The 18,255-nt window shown below is 41.9% G+C and overlaps 1 protein-coding gene across 1 annotated transcript in view; it reads right to left on the reverse strand.

The window, feature by feature from the left end:
* Positions 1–358: 358 nt before the first annotated feature.
* Positions 359–18,255, reverse strand: part of LOC130251119 (gamma-aminobutyric acid receptor subunit rho-2) — a 32,741-nt gene continuing 14,844 nt past the window's right edge. Inside the window, exons 3-9 of the mRNA XM_056487508.1 lie at positions 18,007–18,074; positions 13,826–14,049; positions 10,408–10,490; positions 9,029–9,169; positions 8,645–8,797; positions 7,855–8,051; positions 359–4,134 (exon numbers count right to left, since the gene is read on the reverse strand). Coding sequence (XP_056343483.1) covers positions 3,826–4,134; positions 7,855–8,051; positions 8,645–8,797; positions 9,029–9,169; positions 10,408–10,490; positions 13,826–14,049; positions 18,007–18,074 — 1,175 coding nt within the window. The 3' untranslated portion in view covers positions 359–3,825. The remainder of the gene's footprint in view (positions 4,135–7,854; positions 8,052–8,644; positions 8,798–9,028; positions 9,170–10,407; positions 10,491–13,825; positions 14,050–18,006; positions 18,075–18,255) is intronic.

Genomic DNA, 18,255 nt, shown 5'->3' on the forward strand with positions numbered 1-18,255 from the left:
TCTTCCATTGGGAAGTGTGGAGACAACGTTTTCAAAGGCATAAAGCAGGAATTAAATGACAAGTTCTCATTTGTAGTCAGAGGGAGATTGAGATACATACCTGCCACTTGATCTTTTGAAAATATGCCATTAACTGTAAAGCAATTATTAAACTTTCTTCAGTTGTGGGTTGCAGTTCTCACAAAAAGGTCTCCATTGCTTCTAACTGTAATTAACAGCTCCCTTTTCCCAAAGAGCTCTGCATACTTCAAAGTACTCACATGCTTCTACTACATTTCTTCCACCTTTTGAAATGATTTTTTTTATGACTTGAAATCAATTACAAATGAGGTGTTTATTCAAATCCTTTGCCCCTGGGTATCAGCTTATAGGTAACAGATTTCCAAACACAATTGAAATCTCATTTTAAAGTTTGTACCATGAAATTGACTCTTTTCCACCCTTTCCATCTGTTATTTTATTACCAGGTTTGATTACAGCAATCAGCACAGTGGATTGTACCCACTGTACAAGTTTAGCATCAGCATTGCTAGTACCCTTCTCAACACCTCCTTTTTTGGAAAAAAAAAGTGTTTTTGCCAATACCTAGTTTCTTGGCCCTTGACTGACAATAGGAGCCTTTTTCCATCCAATTTAGTAAGTTTTCTGGGCATAATAAATGGTAATATACATACAATATATTACAATTTCACATATGGACCCTATTTAACATAAGTACACATCCCAGTGTCTTCCTTTGTTATACATTATGCTTTCATACACATTATACATATGTGCAGATATCGATACAGTTATTTTTTCTCAAAGACATGATTTGATTATGAGTAAGATTACAATGGAGCCAGACCCAGAATGAGCAGAGCTGACATTTTCTCTCTTCAATTGGACTAGGCTGTCCAGAGAAGGCATTTTCATCAGTGACCTCAATTTGCCCAAATCTCCTGTGCTCTTCTGAAAACCCTCTCCTTCTCCTTCATTGTCCATCTGCTCAGTGCTTCACAGAATTGGGTTGTATCCATCAAACAGCATTCAGAGCTCAGTTTCAGCCACACTCTCTCAAAACATTGCTTTTGGCATCTGGCAACTGGAAGTCACACAATGCTCATGGAGTCTCTTGTAATCCAGGGGAAATCAAAGGTGAAATACATTGTCAATATCACACTTCAAATATTTGTTCCAGCTTCATGCCTAGCCACTCTCCTCTGAATAAACAGAAAAATAAAAATGCTGACTGAAGGAGAAGTCCTGGCTTTATTTGCATCTATATTTTTAATGTATTGTTTCAATTAATAATGAGCTTAAGTAATTTCTAAGATGGAGGAGGTGTTTTTTTTAATTTTTTTTGCTTTAGCAGAAAAATACTCTCTTAATGGTTTTATAGGCTGACAAAAGCAGGCATCAATTTCTATAAATTATGTATACATGCAAATAAAATAATAGTAAGATATCCTCTCCAAAAGATGCCTATTAGACATTAAGACTGCTGGGAATGCTAGTACAAAGATGATAGGACGTAAAGGACATCTTTGCCATCATATAATTTCTAAGGGAATGAGAGGTGTAATAAAAAGAAATGTCAAAGTAAAGCACTAGCACTTCCTGGGTTTTGTATGCCAGGAGACATTATTCATCAACAGCACTCAATTTTTGGCTGTTTGTCTACATTTATCCCTGTTTTAATATCATTGTAATGCAGGGGAGTTGTAATAGCATCATAAGGCAGGAGAGATCCCTGCTTGCTTCCAGCTGGACTGGTTCAGAGGATGCATTTGAAGAACTCACTAGTAACTACTACAGAATTGGATTCCCCCTGGGTGACCTGCTCAGAAACCATGCCCCACACACGTGCTATCTAAGCCTGCTGAGCCCTGGGCACCTTATGAGGTAGGCAAGTCCTGGTGCTCCTCCCTTTGCAGATGGAGGAGCTGAGGCACTGCGAGGTTAAATGGCATGTGCCGTGGGTAACGCCGAGAGACTGGCACACAGGGGAGCACAGGAACCAGGTTTCTCACTCCCTGAACTCTCTGCTGGCTTCATGGGGTAGTTCTTCTGCTTTTCCCCAGCAAAGGTCCCTTTGCTGCAACTGTCCTGCTGCCAGGTGGGACATTGGCTCCTGTTTTACTCAAAACTGGTAATGCTGAAGAATGCACTGTTATACCCAGGCTTTAACCTCTCAAAAGATGAGTGGTCTATTTCTTTAATAATTTTTATGTCTTACTTGTAGTGATCTCCACCTGTCAGTGTGAGAAGTATCTAGGTTTCAGCTCCATGAGCAATGAGTGGTAAATGCACTGACCTTGTGGCTCAGGAGACAAGTGGCAGGCTGGGCAATCCTGCCCCTCAGATACTGTCCTTCCTCTTCTTGACAGCAGTTTCAGGGCTGTGGTTGCTTACCTTTATAACCAGACAAAACTCCATTCATGACAGTTATTAACATGGCTGATTAAAGGGGAATATAGTTGTTAATTTTAGCTTCTCTCATCAATTTTGTTTCCACTGAATCGGTGCCATCATCAGCTTGACTTAGGCAGTAATATTTGAGAGGCAAGGGAAAACCTGGGTATTGTTGACAGCCAAGAGCTGACATTTCTCTGCTACTTTTTACATCCCATGAGATTTAGGATGTAAGAATTCCTGTTGTGGTAAGCATAATATTTAATGTGCTGACAAATAATTATGGTTACATCACCATTTTTGTTTGTTTTATCTTTATTCTAACCTCAGTCCTGGCTCTTCACACTTCAAGCTCTGCCCCCACTGCTCAGCTTCAGCTTGGTGAACAAGTGTTTTGATGTACATAATCTCCATGACAGCCAAAAGTCATGGTGTTCTCTTAATATGAGGAGCACAGAAACCTGAGCATCGCTGTCTTGTTGCTATCAAGTTTCTGCATTTGGGTTTTGCTGTCAGTGTTGTTAGCAGAGGAAAGGGAGACATCATGGGATAGAAAAAGAGCTGCCAGGCACATAAGCTTGTTACAATACTGTGCAGCAGCTTCAAAGGACTGACACCGACCTTAGACCCACAGTATTATTATTCTTGGCCATTTAATCTCTGACATGCCTCTGTTTCTGCAGAGAGGTTCTGGCAGACGTGTATCCCTTTTGATCCCAAATGCCTGAACAGAAGGGCATTGTGTTGACTGGGAGAGGCACACTGGGATGTACAGTTTGTCTGTGGGCTGCACTTTGTAGTTTAGAAAAAAACCTCTTCTGACTCAAACATACCACCTGTGCTCTGTAACCAGCCCAGCTGATCCTGGCCATCCTGTCCTGATGGTACTGATGAAGGTCCTATCCAGACAGCAAGCAGAATCTCTACCCTTCAAGGAGGTGTTCTTCATAAAACAATGGAAAAAAGTTAAGTTTATATGCCAGAGAAATAACAAATAATTTTCTCAACAGGAGAAGCACTGTCCAGACCTCCCCACACAAGCTGTATTTATTTAATTCCTTACAGCTCACATGAGCACTTTCTTTGGTTGTCCATTGCACAGCAGGCACCACCAGCATGGCCAGCCCCAAATGAGCATCCAGCACCTTTTGGGTGTGTGGTGGACATGTATTTTCAAGTATGAAAAATGGCATGTGTCATAAAGCACATGGGAGCAAGGGGGTGGGCTGGAAACCACCCAGCACAGCAAGTGCCTCCATGAGGCCTGCACATGGAATTGCCTCCTGGAGGATGTGTCCTCCCATTAATCCTTCAAAAAAAGCAATAAAATAATCAGATTTCTGGCTCTGTGTCCAGATTAGACAAAAAAAGTACCAACAAAAGAGTGTTTTGTAGATGTCTTCTGATTCAGTCACTGCTGTGCCAGCATGCTTAGCTAAAGACAGACCAATATATCAAATTGAAAAATATATAGGTGCCTGGGAATATTAATCTGGAATATTTATCAATTGCATGAGTGTTCTGGATGATGCGCAAGCCCACATGGCCCTTCAGGCCTCTCTTCCTTGATGAATTAGATTCATTGCTCATAGCTAAATGCACAACCATCTTCTCTGGTTTTTCTTCTTCTGGTACCATCTGGTTTCTTGTATACCCTGCCAGGCTGTTGGCATCAGATTCGCTGTAGTTTCCATCCAGCATCATAGTTTTTGAGTGAGGTATTCCACATGAACACGGAAACTAGGGACATAAACAAGAAATACAGCTGAATATTGGAAAAACATGTGAGCAGCAGAAATCATGCCTTTCTATTAACAGACAGCTTGGAAAGAGCTGAATTCAAATTTTTGATGGAGATATTTTAAGTTTCTCTTTGAACAAAAAGGTATTTCTTTTTTTTTTTTTTTGCTTGTTTTAAAAAAGGGAGAAACAGGGTTTAACTCCACTGCTTGGACAAGCAGCTTCAGAAAAGATTAGAAAAATGCTTTAGCAGACATATAGTCTAGGCAAAAGGTTTTCTTAGCTATCTGTTGTTCAGCCTCACTGTCTTGAGATTCCTTATTATTCATTCTTTGTGTTTATAAATATTCATGGACAAGATGCAGTTAATCTGTGGAAATGGCTTATCCAGTACATATTATGGAAAGAAAAGGTCCAAGTTCTGGTTTTACAGATACAGATGTTTTCTTCACAAATCTGATTTTAAACCAAGCGGAGGACCAGCTAAAAGCATAATGTAAAATCCCAGCTCAGTTGAAGATAATAGCAAAACTTGTATTGACTTCAGCAGCACCAGCATGCATCTCTCAAGGCTAAAAAATCCAAGACATACAGATAGAATTTGGAATAGGAAACGCAGTCTTCAACCACTCAAAACCTTCAGTTTTCTTGTCCTGGATTATGTGTTTGCATGCAATGAAAATGGACTCCAAACTGTCCTTTCTGCTAGGAGTTCCTGTCTCAGATTTCCCACAGACCAATTTCCTTACCCAATTATACTCCACCAATGTGGAGTATTTGATGTGTGGATTTTCCAAGAACTTGTTTACAAGGATACATTCAGGTAAAACAAATCGATATATCTGAACACATATATATGTAAAAATGTATATAACATCAATATGAAATTGACCCTGCAGTCAAGGTTTTCCTTCAAATTATTTAAACACCAGATCACATTGCTCATTGAAAACCTTCAAATCAACTTAAGGATTGTTTTCTGTGTTCTTGGCATAACCAAAAGATTTGGTATCAGAAAAACATGACAAGTTAGTAGCTTTACTTTTTCAGAGCTCTCCATGAGTACAACTGAACATCAGTTGTGTTTTAAGACATATTTTATTCTAAGCAGGAACACTTTGAAAAACCCACACCCCAAAACTAACAAAACCAAACCAAACAGAACAAAACCAGAGTGCAGCCCCCCAAAAGGAACTGCTGTGATTTAACCCCAGCTGACAAATAAGCACCATGCAGTCACTCACTCAACCCACCTTCCCTCCTGAACTCCAGAGGGTTGAGGAGAAGAATAAAATGTAAAATATGCAGATTGAGATAAGAATAGTTCAATAATTGAAGTGTGTTCTACGGTGTGGAATATCCCTTTGGGTCACCTGTCCTGGTCATTTTCACTCCCAACTCTTTTTGTTTACCTCCTCACTGGCAGAGTATGAGACACAAAAACATCCTTGACTCAGGATGAACACAATTTAGCAGCAACATCACTGTGTTACATTATTCTCACACTGAATTCAAAACACAGCACTGTACCAGCTACTGAAAAGAAACTAACTCTATGCCAGCCAAAACCAGAATAATACCAAACAACAACAACAGCAACAACAAAAACAAAACAAAACAAAAAAATTTTAAAAACCCCATGGGAGAATTACATATCAGGCTCTTTATCATGAGCTGACAGGTCCAGGAGATGGTGGCTGGGTGTGAGGGACAGCAGTTACAATAACAAGCTAATTGCTGCAGGACTCAGCAGAGAAAGCAATTCTGCAGATTTACTGTCAGCCCCCAGGTCAGACTAAAGTTCCCATGGCTTCATGTGTGTATGATGGCAGCCCCTCTGTGGACAAGAGAGCCTGATGTGCTGGAAACCCAGCTCCACAGAACCTGAAATTACACTCATCCTCACTGAGGCACATACACACAGAGGTGCACTATGTAATTTCACCCTGCAGGACTTTCACCCTCTGTCTACCATAATAATTCAAAGGCTGCCAAAGAGCCTCCTTGGACATGGGAATGCAGCTGAAAACACTATTAAAGTGTCAGAAAGGTCTCTGGCCTCTCTCAGCCCAGCAGGAATAGAAAAGTTCCCAGGTGTGGGCTGGGAATAAGCATGGGGCCACAGACCTTTTGCCACAGGCATTTCACAGCAGCTCCTGTGATCTTGAGGAAGATAATGTTTAGTTTTAGACACTGCATGTCTTTGTCCCTGGCAATTTAATTTCTTAATGTAGACATAATATAGAGCTCTCTTCTGTTCATACTAGAACTTTTGGGGTCTTTCATAGGGGAGCAGCACTGGCTGACAAGATCTACATTCACTGTGAGAAATGTCTCTTCTGCTTCTTCAAGAGCTTCTTCCTCAAATAATGCTATTTATTATCTCTGCTCCCATTTCCCCTACTGAAGAATAATGTTGTCACATATTGACTGGGTACAATACTGTCCCTTGGGTAGTAAAAAGGCATTTGCTGAATATAGAGTTCAATGCACAAGACTCAATAAAGGGCAGATTTATGATACAAATAACAAGCTGCACCATCACTGGTGATGGCAAAATTTTCCAGAAAACTTAGCAGAAAATTAACAAATCCTCTTAAGTTCATTTCATTTCTCCAGTACAGTTAAAAATAAAGGAGAAGAGTTTTCATCATAAAAAAAATAAAAAAACTACAGATTTGTTCTAGGCAAGCCAAACTTAGCGAGGATGTTTCTTGTTATTTCCCATGACCTGCCAAGACTCCACATTCTTTGGACATGGGATGCCTGAGCAGGGCTCAGTCTACTGCTCACATGCAGCAAGTCAGACACACTGGAGCCACTATGCAGATGCACAGAGCATCTCTACCTTGTGTTGCAGAGAACTGCTGGGCCCCAGGTTGGGGCTAGAAGGGGCATAGATAAAGACCTGTTCAAGGAACTTTCCAGAATCATCAGAGAAGGCTTTGAAGAGAGGCAAAATTTCATCACAGTAGTCTGGTAAATTTATCCTATTGCTTTTTAAAATATATCTAATTACATTTTTTATGGTATGCCAACTGAGAAAGATGCTGGGCTGTTATGGGGCTCGTGCCGTTCTTTGAGAAAGTCATGGGGAGAAAAGGAAGGGAAAGAGAAGGAATGCAAAACCAAAACAGTAGTTCATAGAGGGAAATATCATGCTTAAATTGTATGAAAGGTGATGTCTGCATTGGCATTTCCAACAAGCTTGTACAAATTTCTCCAGGAGTCAAAGACAGTAGATTACCAGTATCACCAGTAGACAAATGTGGTCAGTTCCTACTGGGAAGAAAGAAACTGTAAAACATGGTGATGATGCCCTGAGTGTATGGGGACTGAAAAAATTTGAGTCCCAAGCCTTAATGTTCAAAAGGCAATGTTGCTCTATTTAATCACAAAGAAGGGTCTAGAGGTCTGTAAGGTACCTCAGGCTGGAAAGAACTTCAGGGCATCTCTAGTTCTACGTCCTGCTCATAGCAGGGCCAAGATGCTCAGGATGTACCAGGTCTTGAAACACTCCAGGGATGCAGGAAAAGACCTTTCATAGCACATTAAGAAGTACAAACATAAACTTGGCAGACTGTTGTTTGTGCCTGGCAATGGGGAGCACCTCCACTATTACATCCATTAAATCCAGTTTCCAGAGTAAAGTTGCTTATAGAGGGAGAAAACTAATTTGCACCAAATAACAAATAAGCGGATGGCAAAAGTGTTTCTCACCCTCTCCCGCAGTTTCCTCTCCTTCCTCTCTTGCACTGTTGTCAGGTAATTCACAGCTGCATATTCCAACACCGAGAGGAAGACAAACACAAAACTGACCCACAGGTAAATGTCCACTGCTTTGATGTAGGAAACACGAGGCATGGAGGCATTCACCCCAGTGATGATCGTGGACATGGTCAGCACAGTGGTTATCCCTGGGAAGAACCAAGAGAAAGAAATGGTACTGACTGATAGAGTCCATAAGGTTTTTTGTCTCTAGAAGAAGAGAAGTTGTGATCTATATGATGCTCTAAAAGATGTTCAGTATGAAATAAATGTGTGTAAAGTATCCCTTCTACTAATGCAGAATTGTTCCCCTGCCTACATTTTTGTGTTCACTATGGGCTGAGTTTTAGGAAGCAATGGAGCAGTCAACATTTTGCATTTAACAAACAGCACTTAACTCCCTCCTTAAACTCCAGGGTTTAAACACAATGCTGTTATGTTTTTACACACCTAATCCTAAGATCAAGTCTGCTAAGAGCACCTGTTTCCTAGGTGTACCATTCTGTGTTACAGCTTCATTTTTAAGATCACAGCATTTTCTGTTCTGAGCTACATATAAGTGAGGAGGATTGCTAAATGATGAAGGACTTAAGACAAAGTGCAAGTTATATTAATCATCAGATAAAACCACCATTTGCTTGGACAGCATCTTTAACCATTAAAAGGAACAGTTCCCTTTCCTGCCAAAACCTTCCCATTCAAAGCTTTTCACAGAGCCAGGCCTTGTTGCAGTTGCTCTCACCCAAAGAGACTCTGGCAGGAACTGCTCGTCGGTCGATCCAGAAGGACACCCAGGACAACATGACCATGAGAGTGGCAGGGAAGTAGGTTTGGAGCAGGAAGAAGAAGATGTGTCGGCGTAGAGTGAAGTTTATATAGAGGCGATTGTACCAACCTTTGAGAGAGCAGGAAAGCCAGAATCAGTGAGAACAGCCTGGACAGCAGGTACAGAGACAAGATCTTTCTTTGCTTCTTTTACTTTTAAGACTAGTAAATCAAGAAACTGAGCTTTCAAACAGACTGTGGAGACTACACTTCAGTGACATAATCCCAAGAGCCCCCTTAAAAGCAGTTAATACAATATTAGTTTTGCAGTAGTATGACATCAGAAAAGGTCAATCAATACCTGTGCTACTATAGAAAGCCAGTCTTGATGTGGTGTGGAATTTTTGTATCAAAAACTGAGACAAAGAAATTTTTTCGTCAGTTTTCAGGGATTCATTCCCATTTTTCCAATACAGCATCAGATCTTCATCAGTGTAAGCATCTTAGGGAAAGAAGAAATATAAAGTGATGTTACTTTAGCTCAGAGGTTCAACAAAAGTTAATTCATCCAGTCTTTGGCATGAACTAATGCCACAAGTAAGTTTGCCAACAGCAAGGGAGTTCAAAAGATCTCGTCATATAATATACTGTGACAACAGCAAAAATCCAGATTCAAGATTCAAGAAAACAAATCCTCCTTTTACTTCACATTGAAATGACATAATGGCACTCTTCTGAACATCACAGACTAAAAATAGATAATCGCTCAGGAAATAATGATGGATAAAACACCTTAATTTAGAGGAAGGAGGAAGCATGGACATGTCAAACTATCTTAGAGTGATAAAAGCAAAATGGACAGGTGAGAAGCAAAAGCCCAAAAATATGTTAAAAGTGTAAATGAAAAACTTACAAAATTTGTGCGCTAAGTAATAGGAATGGTGAATGAGAAGAGGGTTATCAAGATCATCAGGGGCACAAGGCTTAGGGACAGGAGGCTGGGGGAACAGGACTTGTTCAGCTGGGAGAAGAGCAGTCTGTGGTGGGAGAAGGTGCCAGCAGCCTTTTCCCAGGCATTTTGGCAAAATGGAGAACAAAAGGACAAAGGCAAGGGATGCAAGTCTCAGCAAAGGATTGTTCCCAAGCAGGTAAAAGAAAACATTTCCAGGATCAGGGCCATCAAATATTTGAGTATGTTGCAGACAAAAGTTGAATTACCTGAATTCAAAAAAAAAGAAAAAGCCTGAATTACCTTGCTTAAAACCCAACTGGACACAGCCCCAAGCAACCCATCATGAAAAACTCCCTGCTCTCAGCAGGGTATTAGAGCAGCTGACCTCAAGGTCAGTGAAAATTATCCTCTGATTCTGGTTTTTGCAGAGGAGCATTCAGTTAAATAGCTGGGAGGACCTCAAAATAACCAGATGTTAGTCTTGCCATACACTGGAGAAAGTCTACCAAAAATCTTACTGTTCACATTACTTTTTTCACCAAAGAAGCTGAGCCCAGATCAGTGTTTGCAGAATCAGGATTACGTCATAGGATGTTTTCCTTGCAAATTCTGGTCTTGCAGCACAAGGGCTAGATACACAATACTGCTGAGTCAATAGGACTCCTAGTAACTCTGATGAACTATTTTTTCAGGCTCTTAAAACAGACAGTGTTCTGAAATGTGTCCAGTGAAATGTTTGTGCAGCCAGCCATAGAGCACATCTAGCTAGAAACACAGATACAACATACAGCTTTCCAGCTCCAGAGAACATGTCTGAGAGTCCAGGGGGAAGTGGCTGAAGTCCATGTTGCACATTGCTGTCACTGTGACCCTAGAAATTGAAAATGAGAAAAGATGGTTTCTATGAGAAGCAATCAAGAGAGAATAATTATCACAGATAATTATTCTGCATCTTCTAAGCCATAAATACTGCATGATGTTAGCAAAAAATCCACAGGAAAATGCCTACCAATTCTCCATGTTCAAGATAGATGGATTATGCACAGAAACGCCAAAGAAAAATGTAATTTCAATATCTATCAAGGAACTAAAGCACTATCCTGGACATTACTGTTATGCTAATGTCAGTACAGATATTTCCACTGTGTTTTATATCCAACTATTTGCCTACAAGTCTACAATGTAAAGTAACTTCACCATTTATATTTGAATATTCCCTTATGTGAAGTTTAATTAAGGTTTCCACATTTTCCCCATTGCTCAGTTCCATTCCATCACTCCATAGTCACCCTCAGAATGACCTGAGCCTGAGGAATATGACCATCCTTATGGCAAGCCACAAAATTCCTTCAGTACATATATTATTAAGGCAAAAGCAGTTTCTTACAGCCCTCAATAAACCTTTTAAATCTGAGGGGAGTATTTCTGGGGCAGAGGTTGTAAAACAGGTGAAGCTGGTTTTCAGCAAGTGAGATTTGCTTCTGTTAAGTTCTTGTCTTAGCTAAAAAGCTGCAGCAATCACAGCTGCAGTTTTTAAACTAGTCCAGTTGTGCACAATGTTACATAAGAAATTTTCCAGTGGGTCAGTGAACTTTCTCTTGCAGACGGATTTGCAGTGGAGCTCCTGATTTAGGGGGGGCAAATCAGCTGTGACTCATCGTTTCAGAGTCCAACTTACGTTGGCTGTGACCATTTTCTAGATTCATTGCAGATGTTGATAAAGAATTTTTCCTCTGTTCCAGGGATTGTGATCCAAATCCTACCCTGACCTACACAGTCATTACCCCTGAAAGGCACATGGTGTTCATTTTGACTATAAACTAGGGCAAAATTTAGCCATTTGAGCAAAATTTAAAGAATGGTTTTGGGGATAAGCTCCAGAAGGTACCCTGAAACAATGACCTGCCCTAACTGTGTGCAGCACTTCAAGCATTTTAGAACACAGCCTCATTGAAGTGTTTTATATTCTATCATCAGCATCACCTGAACTGTGGCACAGCCTGTGGTTTGCTAGTTAGAGGCAGAACAGAAACTATATCATATTCCTCAATATCATATTATGCAGTGTCCAGGTAGCTTTGAAGGCCCAAAAAAAGGAATTAAATGCTCACCAGTCCAGTGTCAACCCCATGCAGGCATCTCAAGATATCTGAGGGTATTCCCAGCACCACTGGACATTCATGCTTTTTCAGCTGGATATTGTTCTGAGTGTTCTAAACACCACCAGGCCCAAATGCCACGGACATTTTCTTTCTCCTTGGATTTTACATATCAGTTTATCAATTTAAATCTTGTGCAATCAGCGGTGGTTAACTCACAGACTTTTCTCTTGTGAGTAACATTAGAAAATCACATCATGTCCTCAACAGATTACAGAAATAAACTTAGTAGAAAACCTTTCCAAGTTTTTGAAAATCATTTTACCATGGCTGAAGCAAATAAGTTCCAGAAAGATCATAAACAGAAATCCTTGGCTACAAAATAGTCAAAGGTTACTGTAAACTGAGAGCATGTTTTCTGTCCTGGGGAAATATCCATTTTTTGGGCTCCTGAGCTTTTCTCCTCTGGCAGTGTGTTTTTCTCCGCTTCTCTTTTTTCATTCTACTGAAGGAAATTAAATCTGCTGGGATGCTGATGTGAGCAGCCATAAAAGCGGCCTGGTTAGAAGGGAAAACTACTGAGCAAAAACTTGTCTGATGAAAAATATGGTCAGAGAAAGGCTTCCCAGTCTGGGAACAAGAGAAATCCTTGAGAAGCACAGCAGGCCTCTTTGACATGCAGATAGGGTACCTAGAAACTGGAGACACCCTGAAATACCATCAATAACTGCCAAAAAAATGTTATTTAACAGGCATTTTACTGTCAGAAAAGGCAGGAAATGTTCTTCAAAATAAAAAAAGAGTCTGAGAGAACAGAAAACATCATTATCTATTGGCTGCCACAGGTGAAAAATAAAAATTACCAACATTTCTTGCCTATTCAAAGTGGTGGCATCCTACACCACTGGATATAAGGAGGCCATAACTTTTGTCCAAAATGAAGGCTTCCTCTGAGACCTTTCCATGCTGCACATACTTTTCTGTTCCTTAGAAGGTTGAATTCAGTGCATGAACTTTCTACCAGCTCTTGGACACCCAGCAAGGACACCTGGCTAACTCCACATTCTATGTATGACTTAGAGCATCTCTGAAATGAGACTCTGTTGTCTCACTGGTCCCCTCTGAGCCCACTTTGGAGGCTGTTTCAGTCTGTCCTTCCATCCATAGGATAATTTGGATCACTTGAGGGTGGTATCAACTGATACCAATACTGTGCACCCACACAAGCAGCCTGTCCTAAGTGTACCTGAGGGTATGCTGTGGATGAGTTGCTCCACCAATGTAAAGTAACCTGTAACAGTAAATACCCTGGTTAGTTATTGGCTGTTCCATGTGATTGATGGATATTGATGGAGGCTAAATTATTGATTGCTGATAGTAATTTGCAATAATGTAATATGGATATATAGTTACTTTATTAATCATGGGTATAGTTGCCAGCAGTGATTTTAGCAAGTAGTTTACTTTCTAGGGGTGATTTTTGTGGTATTTTTGATAATCTGTAATAAGGTAGAAAAGTTTAGAGGATTAAGCCTCCATGTCCTTGTGTATTACAGAATCCTGCACACCCACAGGATGGATAACCCTCCAGGGCATGACAGGCATCTCTCAGGATTCTTCCAGCCAACAAATCTACTAGAAAACCAGGAGGTCTTTAATACTGCCATTGCAGCTTTAATAAACTTAAACGTTTACATCAACAGGAAAGCACCAAAACTACAAAAAAAAAAAAAAAAAAAAAAAAAAATTCTAGACAAACAAGAAGGAAAATAGGATAATTATAGAGGTCACCATCTGGTATATCAGCAGCTTCCAGTTTAATCACACACTGACCCTGGGATGAACATTCCTGCTAGACTAAGCCTTCCACTGACTGCAAAGAGTTGGGGGCATGCTTCCCCAGGAGGAGATTATCCTGTTACTGCCCACAGCATGGTTTCTCAGAGTTCCCTGCAAAGCATTTTATACTGGACATTCTGGAAACAGGGCTGTGCCTCAGCAGCAGGAGTAGCAGGATTGGCAGTAGCCATCCTGGTGATCACCAAAGTCAAACCTGGAGCAGAACTGGCAGCAAAGCCTCAGGGGATGCTCAGGGCTGCTCCCTTACCTCATGCTGTAGAGGACGTGCCCGTCGGGGAACACTCGCAGCATGATATTGTCCGTGGTGGTGTCATGGATGAAAGACCTTTTGGAATGCACAAAGAAGACATCAGGGACCCAGATCTTCTTCACCAGCCTGCCATCAAAGGTCATGCTCTTGTTGTTGGTGCTGGGAAACGAGAGGCGCTCATCCTTCCAGTAGTGCCTTAAGTACAAGGTCATCGTGAAATCCTTCAAAAAAAGGAAGAGAGGTCTGTCAGTACTCTACAGCTAGGACACACCAGAAAGAAAACTCACCCACCAGAAAGATGAGATCTCTCCACTCTCAACTCCTGATTCTTTCCTAGGTCAATGCTCTCTGTCAGTAGATTTTTCTGACAAAATAATTTCAGCCAAAACAAAGCATAGCCAACTAATGAATTTATTACAGTACCCAGTAATGTTCAGTCCCAAACAGGATATAAATACGCCCCAAGGGAAGCAATGCCCTGCAGAAATGATTCTTCAGTTCTGGCAAAATTATCTTACAGGACTATGGTAGCAATAGGATGATCAAGAGGAAAAACTGAAAGTTAGCTTTCAGTCTAGGCTGAATGATCAGGCTAAACACTAAGCAATTTATCCCCAAAAGGACAAAAGTGTTGCAAACAGCAACCAAGTGAGGAAACCATGGTTCCTGCCATATAAGTGTGTAAATAAAGTTCCTCTTTAGGCTTGTTGATGGGGCAGGAGCTTCAATCACATAAAGGAAAACATCTGTTTGTTGATCCCAACATCAAACTGACATCTGCTGCTTTTAGAGCTGAATCTACTCTCACGTCAAGAGATCAAATACACTTACTTTCTTTTTATTTCCAATTAAACAAGTGATTATGGGAGCTGCAGCTGCCAAGCCTGAGCAGGCAGCAACACAGGCCAGGGTTGCTCCCTAACCATTTTCTCAAACCACAACCAATGAGTTTGGTGACAGTGACAATCAGTTACCCTGACTCTGCTTCAAATGGCTGTCTCACAACAGCCTTGCATTGCCAGCAGGTTTCTCGTTACTTTGTCAAAGAAGGCTCTAGTGCCAGTCCTCACCTTGCTGCCTGGCACAGTACAGAGCTGGCCAGACAGAGCTACCTCTGTGACCATGGCAGAGACTGGCCAGGGGGACACTTCTGCTCACCCACCTGCAGGATCCCACCTTATCAATCTGGTCCCAGGCTCCCTCATCCCAGGAATGCTGCCAGCTCCTGTTCCCTACTGGACACTGGCCACCTTCCCCTTACATCTATAGTCCCAAAAAAACACTTTCAGCAACTAATGCCACTGGCAGAGCTTAGGTTACAGCCTAGCTAGAAGAGTCAGCCTCAGCGGCCAGACATCAGGCTCATCAGTTTGACTAGAGCTAGGAAAAAGGAGACCAAAGAAGAGGCACAATTTCTGCTTTCTTAGAGTCAATGCAAGTTATGGTAGAAGTCGAAAAAGGAGTAAAGAAGAGCCTGGCTGTTCAGTGTTACCAGTTGCCTGGCCATGACATGAGACAGAGGGACATGGGGCTCCAGGAGAGGAGAACCATTCTCGTGGTTTAACTCCAGCCAGCAGCTCAGTACAGCACAGACACTTGCTCAGTCCTCTCTCCCACCACCTCCAGCCAATGGCATGGGGAGTAGACTCAGAAGAAGTTGGGTTAAGATAAAAACAGTTTAATAAATGAAATAAATATAACAAGAAGAGCAATGAAAAGTAAGATGAAAAGAGAGAGAGAGGTAAAACTCCACAAGAACAACTGATGCACAATACAGTTGCTGACAGATGCCCAGCACATCCTCCAGCAGTGATCAGTCCCTCCCAGCCAACTGCCCCCAGTTTATACAGTGGGCAGGATGTTCTGTAGTGTGGAATATCCCTTTGGCCAGTTCAGGTCAGCTGCCCTGGCCATGATCCCTTCTTGTGTGACTCCTCACTGTCATGGCATGAGACACTGAAAAGTCCTTGACTCAGGGTAAGCACTGTTGGGCCACAACCAAAACACTGTGTTAACAGTATCATTCTCATACTAAATCCAAAAACAGCACTGTACCAGCTACTAAGAAGAAAATTAGCTCTGTCCCAGCCAAAACCAGGACAGCCAGGCAGCCTGAGGCTGTAGCTGCAAAATGCCCCTGGGCACCTCCATCATCAGAGCATAGGGGAACGGGGACCATCAGCCAGGCACCTTCAGCATTGCTTACAGCCTCCATAGAGGGGGGAACAGACTGTCTGAAGACACAGCACAGGAAGGAACTCACTGCTTTTCAGGCCACCCTTTTCCCTGTCCTACCAGACAGAGCTTCTCATCTTTCACCTTCAAGCCCTTTCTCTCTCCAAACAGCCAGCACAGTGGCCTCTGCAGTGGCCAGCTCTCCTCTCTCTCCAGTGGCCAGCACTGTGCATCAAATGCTGCAAACACAAAGTGGCAGCTGACAGTAACTTCTAAGTATAAAATCCAACCTAAGGAGGCTTTTTCACGGCATGATTCAAAAGAGGCAGTGTGCTGACTGCTTGTTCCTTTCTGACCAGCACACACACTATTTACAAGCAATAGAAGCAGTTTATTTTCACACTCACAAATAGGAAAGTCCCTCGGGAAACAAGGTTTTAAAGCAAATTGGGAGAATGATAGTAACCTGTCAGAGGCACAGCCAATGAGTCTACACAATTACCTCAATTTTGGCAGCATATTTCATGTTTGTTCCATGCTCCAGGCAACCTCAAGAGTGTGTCCTGCCACTGCACAAACAGCAGCCCATCCACATCAACCAGACAGGCACTGGTTTTGAGCCCACACACATTAAACAGCCCCTGGCTGCTCTCACTCACGCACAGTCTTGCAGATACAGTGGGCTGTGGCTGGCAGTGCTTCAGTCTGGTCCCTCTTTGGGGCACCAGGCACCTGCTCAAGCAGTGATAGGCAAGGACTGCCCTGCCCAGGGTACTTTATTTTCAGGGCCACTTCAGAGCAGCTTGAAACAAGCCCTGTCTGCAGTGGGGAGACAAGGAGGGCACCCTGCTGCAGGCACAGCCAGCCCTGCGAGAGCTTACTGCCCACTCTCCTCCCTGCAAACACCCATGCTGGGATAGTCTGCTGGAAAAACACACCAACATAACTCAGACTGACCTGGGAGAACATTCTTCCCCCTTAAATATATGTCAGCAACTGCTGTAGAAAGTACTTGTCATGAGCTGGGAAAACAGGAACTACCAACAGTTGAGGGAGGGAACAGACCTCAAAGACTTCTGACGGGCAAGATTTTTGTTGAATCCTGACAGAAAGCAGTGTGAGTTCTTTACTTGCACTAATTAAGCCTCTTTGCTGCTCTGACATTATCTTGATCTATTAGAGCCCCAGTTCTCCTCCTGGCAGCCATTTCCTGTGCTGACAGCTCCCTCCCACACGCCCCATTGCATGCATACCCCCAAACCCTCTCTTTCAATACCCAGGCAGGAAAGCTGCCTGGTTTTAGTCCCAGAACATAGAATAGTTTGGGTGGGAAAGGACCTTCAAAGGTCATCTAAACCAACCCCTCCAAAATGGCATAAAGATGTAATTAGGCCATATTAAAAAACACTCAACCTAAAGCTCTTTCTGTGTCTTTATACTTTGTCTAGACCACAAAAGGTGCACAAGAACAGAGAGGAAAATGCAGAAAGAGGAAGGAGCCCAGAAGCTTCCTCTTTTCCTCTATGTTCCCCTTTCCACTTCTCTTTCAAGAGTTTTTATTCCATTTACTACAATTAAAAAAAAAATCAGCATGAAACCACCCAAAACCAAAAAGTAAAGCATGTGTGAGCACTCATGTGAATTGAATGGTTTCCTAAGGAAGAAAACTCCTGAAGCAAACACAGCTTATGTGAATTTTACCATATAGCTTCAAACCTTCATATGCAGCTGATTATGCTTATTTTTAGTAGTCACAGTGCTGATTATTCTTCCATCCAAGATCCCTTTTCTCTTCACACTTTTAATCTTTCTCTGGAGGTAGAGAAGTAAGACTTTGATCATCTGGTTTTATCAAGTCTTTGGTTCTGATTATCAGCCTCTTTGAATTTCAGAGATGCTGCTATTACTTTCATCTGACCAATGATTACAGGCCCACAGGTTCCAAGTCAGAAGGTCTTTTTATGACTTTAGAAATAACTGAGGCTTAGAAGAGGATTACGTACCATGTCAACCTCAGAAATACTGTCCAAGCTTTCAACTTGCACATCCACCCCAACAGGAATCGCAGGGCCTGAAAGAGAATGAGATTTAGATATGTAAATAAATGTTCTTTCACATAATCTGCATTTAATTAGCACTTCTAAGGTGACATGCAAACATTTCTGAGCTTATATTGTACATCTCTGTCAATGGTTCTTCAGGAGGGGGCTGGGGAAAGAGTGAATAACCATGTAAGGGCCCTTTTGAAACAT

Source organism: Oenanthe melanoleuca, chromosome 3, assembly GCF_029582105.1.
Source record: "Oenanthe melanoleuca isolate GR-GAL-2019-014 chromosome 3, OMel1.0, whole genome shotgun sequence".
NCBI classification, from domain to species: Eukaryota; Metazoa; Chordata; class Aves; order Passeriformes; family Muscicapidae; genus Oenanthe; species Oenanthe melanoleuca.